A 6,000-nucleotide genomic window follows, 5' to 3' on the forward strand; every position below is an offset into this window, starting at 1 on the left:
TATTAAGAAAGCCTTAAGTTAGTACTTTAAAGAGTTTTTATAATGATCTACCTTCTCCCCAAATAGAATCATAGACAGTATCTCTTTGTATGAAAAGTTAATAATTTTTGGTCCAAGTATATTTCTTCTAAAGCTGTTCCTTGAGTATGTTTCTATAATGTTCTGCAACACTTTAATGTAACTCTGAAGATGTTAAAACATTGTACTTAGTCCAATTTTTAAATGATCATTATCCATTCTGTGTACTTTTCCTTCTTTATCCCTAATGTGACTTCTCATCTCTCCCACCCCCCCAGAAAGTCCATTTGATAATTTTACCTTTCCTAGCATTCAGTCTTGGTTTATAATTTACTCCTTAAATGATCTCCTTCCTCTGGGTTTCCCCAAAGTTTAGAATGACTCTGCCTGCGAGTCATTCAGTAGAATTTTTTTTTAGCCAGTGAATGAATCAGCTCCCAAAGGAAATATCTTACAGGGCTCAGTTTTTTTCAGAGTCTCTTATACATGTATTTTATTGCAATTACTTTTTCTTGTGTGAAAAATATATCCTCTTAGAAGGAAAATTTACAGTTTCTGTCATTGTAATAAGAGACACTACTGATAAAGGAGCAGATCATCTCAGTCAGATTTCTTCCTCTTCTGTTGTAGCTAGCAGAATGGAAGAAGGGTTTAAAATCTACTGTCTTGAGAGTTAGAAAAGAGACTAAGTGAATGAATATGCAATCTTCTTTCTGTTACTTATACACATTCACACCCCTTCACTACCCGGGCATTCCTGGGTTTTTGCTGTTCTCTTCACCTTTCTTAAAAATGTTCTTACTTTTTCTGACCACCAGCTATTCAGTACTACAAAGTTAGCACCTTCTATTTTGCCTACACCTCTTTATATGGTACTACACAGCACTGTATTATATGTCTTGTTCATGAAATGCTTCATGTAAATGTGTCTTATCACCCCCAATTAAAATCCTCATCTGAATTCTCCTCCTAGGCAGAGATTGTATCTTTCTCAATTTTTCAGTCTCCCAAAGTACATGGTTCCAGGCACTCAGTAAGAGTTCAACAGATAACTTATTGTTTGATCATATAGATCAAACAAAAAGTTAGAATTAGATAATAGAATTGTTAGAAATATGTTGCCTTTTGGTCAGTGGTGGCAAAGGTTTTCCCTCCCTCTTTGGTGGATGTTATGTCTAGTTAAATCCACTTTTCACACCTTTTAGAGGTGTAGAAAATAAGGGAGTCTTCTGCTAAAAAACATTGGGAGAGCATTAAACATTCTATTTATATAATAGAATGCCCTTTCCTCTGCAAAGGGAAAGATTATTTTTGTCTTGGAAATCAAAGGGGGAATACAAAATAAAGAAATATTTTATATTTCAAGTGACCCCAAGTTACCATTTTCAAAATGCCCTCAAGCATGTGTACAAAATAGGAACTGGGTTGATAAGTTGTTGAACTGGTTTAGCAGCACTACCTCCACATATTATGGGTGAGAGGGAGCTCAGAGTACATAAACTTATCAGAGATCGCTATCCAAATCATCTCTGAACAAGGTGTTTAGCAATGTACTGTAGTTTCTGTGCAAATCATCCACCATAAAGCTTGGAGTGATTCAAGGTTCACAGTTCCTTCTTTGTTCCTTTGTTAATGACTGACTTCTGACTAGTGGGAGGTGCCCCTAAATTTGCTAATGCATTCTTTTTGGATAAGGATGACGCACAGATTGTCCTAATAAGGACTTAGTTTGAGAAAAGGGCCGCCCCCTCTGAGAAGATGGGGCAAGTCCGAGAGAGGGCGGGCAGTTTCTTTTTTAACTGGGGATGACACAAGCATAAGTCATTTCCTTATTAATCGGTTCAAACCAGTTCTTACAGGAACTGGTGGTGATAAATGTGGGGCTTCTCAGAAGTCATTCATTTTATTCTCTGTACTACAGTAGTGTACGTCCTCCGCAGATCTCTCTCCCTTTCCGGCTGTCTCTTTCCCTCTTCCTCTTTATCTTTCTGTGTGTGTCTTTCTCTCTTTCTCTCTCAAGAAACAGCAGGAACAATGTCAGATTAGAATGTGTTCCCAGTATGCATTTCCTTCTTTCTCACTATCGGTTTGCTGGGAGCAGTTTTTCTCGCCTCTTTTTGTGAGAGAGAACTTTTTCCTTTCCAGAAAAGAGAGATAATAGCATCAGTTCTTTGTGCCTTGGCTTTTCTTAACTCATCTTTCTTCTGTGTTCTGTGGTTTTCCTTTTATCTTTTTAAGCCTGCGTGGTAAATAGAACAGATCTTTAAAAATCTTTTTCTGCTTTCTCCCCAAATGTTTTTCTTTCTGTGGGTTGTACCCTACTTTCAGGGCTGTCCCCAGTCTAGGTCCTTCTCTGCAGAAACCTTTCCAAGAATACTTGGAGGCTCAGCGGCAGAAGCTTCACCACAAGACAGAGGAGGGTATACCACAGGTGAGACTTTTAACTCATTCCCTTCTTCTTACCTCTGCCAAAGCATTTTTAACCAGAACATATTTGCCACGGCATCCTTAATAGAAAGGAGACAATCTGAAGAGAAAAAGTTGCCTGTTTTAGATATTAATATGGGGGTTGTTTTATAACTAGGTTAAGAATTCTTTTTATCTCTTATATAAGTTTCTTGACACTGAATTTTGAATTTATCTTTGCTCTTATGTAAATTAGTGTTGTTTATCCAAAGAAAGTTGCTTCTGCTTTGTTTTTCATTCTCAGATAAGAGTTCATAGGAGGTAAATCAGCTTATAGTAGAACTATTTTTGTTTTTCTTGAATGGACCTATAATAAAAAAAATAAGAATGCTAAAAAATTCATTCTGAATACATTACATAAAAACCCACAGCCTTGGGTAATGTGTTGAATGTAATTGTAATTAATAAAAGTGGCTCTTTTTCATTCTTAAGGTTTCACTTGGCTAATAAGGAAGCAATAAAGATGTTTTTGTTTTTGTTTACCAAGCCCTTGATTATTAAATAAATCACAAGGCACTATGATAAGACTCTGATCTTTAACTGTTGAAATCATAGTAGTAGTTTTCGAAAGGGGGAAAACATCCAACTTCTTGTAAAAGATGACTGAATAGAACAGGAATGAGAAACTAGGGGGAAAAAACTTGGATTTAATGCATCCAATTTCTTATAAAAGATGACTGAATAAAACAGGAACTAGAAACTTGGATTTAGTGCATTTGAAAGAATCATCATGTTGTCCTTTGCTGCCCTCATTCGACAGAACTAGATTGTTTAAAGTATGTTTTTGAGTCTCCTTCAGCAATCTACTGTGAAAGAAATACTGGAGTAAGAGCAAAACCCCTACAGCCTTCTCAGTTTTATATTTGCAGATAATTCCATTATAATTGAACTGTTCTGTATAAGAATAATGACTTCTCATTTGCTTAGTGAATGACATAAAATGATTTCACACTTGCTTTATTTCCAACCCAATAACAAGTTAATGAGAGTAGAATTAAGGCTTTGGCCAAATGGCTGCTGGTCATCATCACAGGCCTTTTTAGGCTCAGATCCTTGCCACTTACTTTGAGCCTGAATAACGGTCATGTGGACACAAGCTCAGGAGAGGTAATGAATTAGTATCCATTTGTATTTCAGGTTGTTCCAATGCTCATGTTTGTAGAAACGTAGGCTCAGAGTTCTTATTCTTTTTTCTATTGCCCTCCACTAACAAAGCTTTTCTTGCTTTTTTTTTTTTTTTTTTTTTTTCTCTGTTTATTCCTACAGGGGGAAAACTGGTTGTCCTGGATGTTTGAAAAACTAGTCATTATCATGGTGTGCTACTTCATCCTATCCATTGTCAATTCCATGGCACAAAGTTATGCCAAGCGAATCCAGCAGCAAATGTACTCAGAGGAAAAAACTAAATGAGGCTGATACAACTTGACATGCCCATTCACAGAAGCTATAATTAATTGATGGGTTCTAACTAAATTGGCATTATTGTAAACAGAGAAAAGAGGGGGAAAATTGCCCCTTTTCCAAACTAATAATTTTTTTTCTGGGAGACTTGGGGGCAGTATTGGAAAAAAAAATTGTTTTTGAAAGCATTTAGTCCATACTTTTAATTGACAGGCTTATATGTAAAGGTAAGATATATAGTTTTCTTAATTGAATCTGAGTTGGGTTTTCTGAGTTGGATGGTGTGTGGCATTTAATTTCCTCTTAAGTTACTTCCAAAATTAATGAACAACAATACAATTAGATACTTCAAGCCACCTCCCTCAAAAAATTTTTTTTTCACTAAATATATCAAGTTTATTTGGCTTGACATAAGTGTACATTTTCTTTTCTAAATCATCAAAATGTATATAAATGATAATAGATTGGATAACAGCTTTGCATGCCTATCATGGTGATATTTAAAATTCCATCCTGCCCAGCCCTCCTTCCTCACCCACCCAGAAAAAAAATGTCATTTTATGATGCTTTGCACACCTCTGGGGTGCCTTTTTACATTTTAAAACAGTGTAAGCAAAATCTGGCTGGTGCCTCATAAGTGAACTGGCATCATTTTTTATTCTGTATATTTAGAATGAAGTCACACACACACAAAAACAAAAAAAACTTTATATATAAAGTCATCTTTGATCATTCCAGAATTGTGTCTGTCTTCTTGAGTTGTTTTTTTTTTTTTTTTTTTTTGGTTCGTTTTTTGTTTTTTTTCCCCCCCAGTCTTTTAGCTTTTACCACCTGACTGGCTGCCTTGTCCTGCTGTGTTTGATATCTCCAACTAACCCAACCTAGATAATAGTGCTCAAAGTTTGAAATGGTTGCTGATTCACTTAAATAGAAAAAATGTCAGGCTGACCAGGAATGAAATTTGCTTTCATGATATCAGATCATTTTTGTTTTTAATGCCACACCTTTGTTTCTTTAAATTACCATAAGCTCTGATTCTAACAAATATGAATTTGTGTCTTTGTCTAACTATTTCCAATGTTGTTCCCAGAAATTTCTGGCAAATGAGACCTAGTCCTTTCATATTAACTTTGAGGGAAATGATCATTCTTTTTTCCTTTAGGAAAAGTAATCCGGGTTATTTGTTTAGAATGGAATTTGGGTTTTAACCAAACAACAGATCATATTTTCCCTCAGGCTCATTTCAAGTGAAATTGATCAATGTATGTTCCATCAATCCTGCTTGAATATCCACTTTGTACCTCTCATCGTCTGTGACATCTCCATGGCTGTACCGTCCTGTCAGATAGCTTATCAGACTGATGTTGACTGTTGGATCTCATGGCAACAGCAGTCGATGGGCTGTCTGACATTTTGGTATCTTTCATCAGACCATCCACATCAAACTTTGTTCCCATTCAAACATCAGCCAGCATCATGGTTTAAATCCAGAATTTGAGTACATGGCAACACTTTCATGCCACAGTGGAGCAGCATTAAGGGAGACAGTATTGTTTGGAAGATTTTTGATATCTTCCATGACCCAACTCAGTAAATAAGTTAAGAGGTTTATTGTGCAAGAAGATAGCTTCCTTTTTGACTATCCAAAGTCAAGTTTGTGGTTTTGGAAGGGCTGTTGCTTTCTTACTGTGCATGTTTTCCTCCAAGGAATTTTTTTGAAGTGTAATTATTTGTATTGGGTCTTAAATATAGATAAAAAAGAAGTCTTCTGGTGTATTAAAGAACTATCCAAAGGGATATCATTACGCCATGGTGGAACCAGCAAGAACACTTGAGCAGAACTGGGATGTCTGATCACTGAGGGCCAGAGAAAGATTTAAGGATTTGTCTAAAGTCACATAATAACTATAGGGATTAGATACTTATCTATAAAAGTGAAGGTTTGGATTTTTGTTGTTATTTTCCAAGTGGCCCATTGTTTACATTCAGATTTTGGTCACTTGTCAAGAAGGTTTTCTGTTAGTTTTTTCTTTACCTAAAGCATTTTCTAGTCCTTGAAAGTCTCATTCATATGAATTTGAGTATACTTTCAGAAGGCAAGAAATTCCATTTGCA

General features: G+C 35.8%; 1 protein-coding gene across 2 annotated transcripts in view; it reads left to right on the forward strand.

The window, feature by feature from the left end:
- The window catches only part of VMP1 (vacuole membrane protein 1), a 124,069-nt gene extending 119,447 nt beyond the window's left edge, over window positions 1–4,622 (forward strand). For both annotated transcript variants that reach the window (XM_074261965.1, XM_074261966.1), the window contains 2 exons: window positions 2,347–2,449; window positions 3,751–4,622. In XM_074261965.1, coding sequence (XP_074118066.1) covers window positions 2,347–2,449; window positions 3,751–3,894 — 247 coding nt within the window. In that variant the 3' untranslated portion in view covers window positions 3,895–4,622. The remainder of the gene's footprint in view (window positions 1–2,346; window positions 2,450–3,750) is intronic.
- Window positions 4,623–6,000: the final 1,378 nt, after the last annotated feature.

The sequence above is a fragment of the Sminthopsis crassicaudata genome, chromosome 4 (genome assembly GCF_048593235.1).
Source record: "Sminthopsis crassicaudata isolate SCR6 chromosome 4, ASM4859323v1, whole genome shotgun sequence".
NCBI lineage: Eukaryota > Metazoa > Chordata > Mammalia > Dasyuromorphia > Dasyuridae > Sminthopsis > Sminthopsis crassicaudata.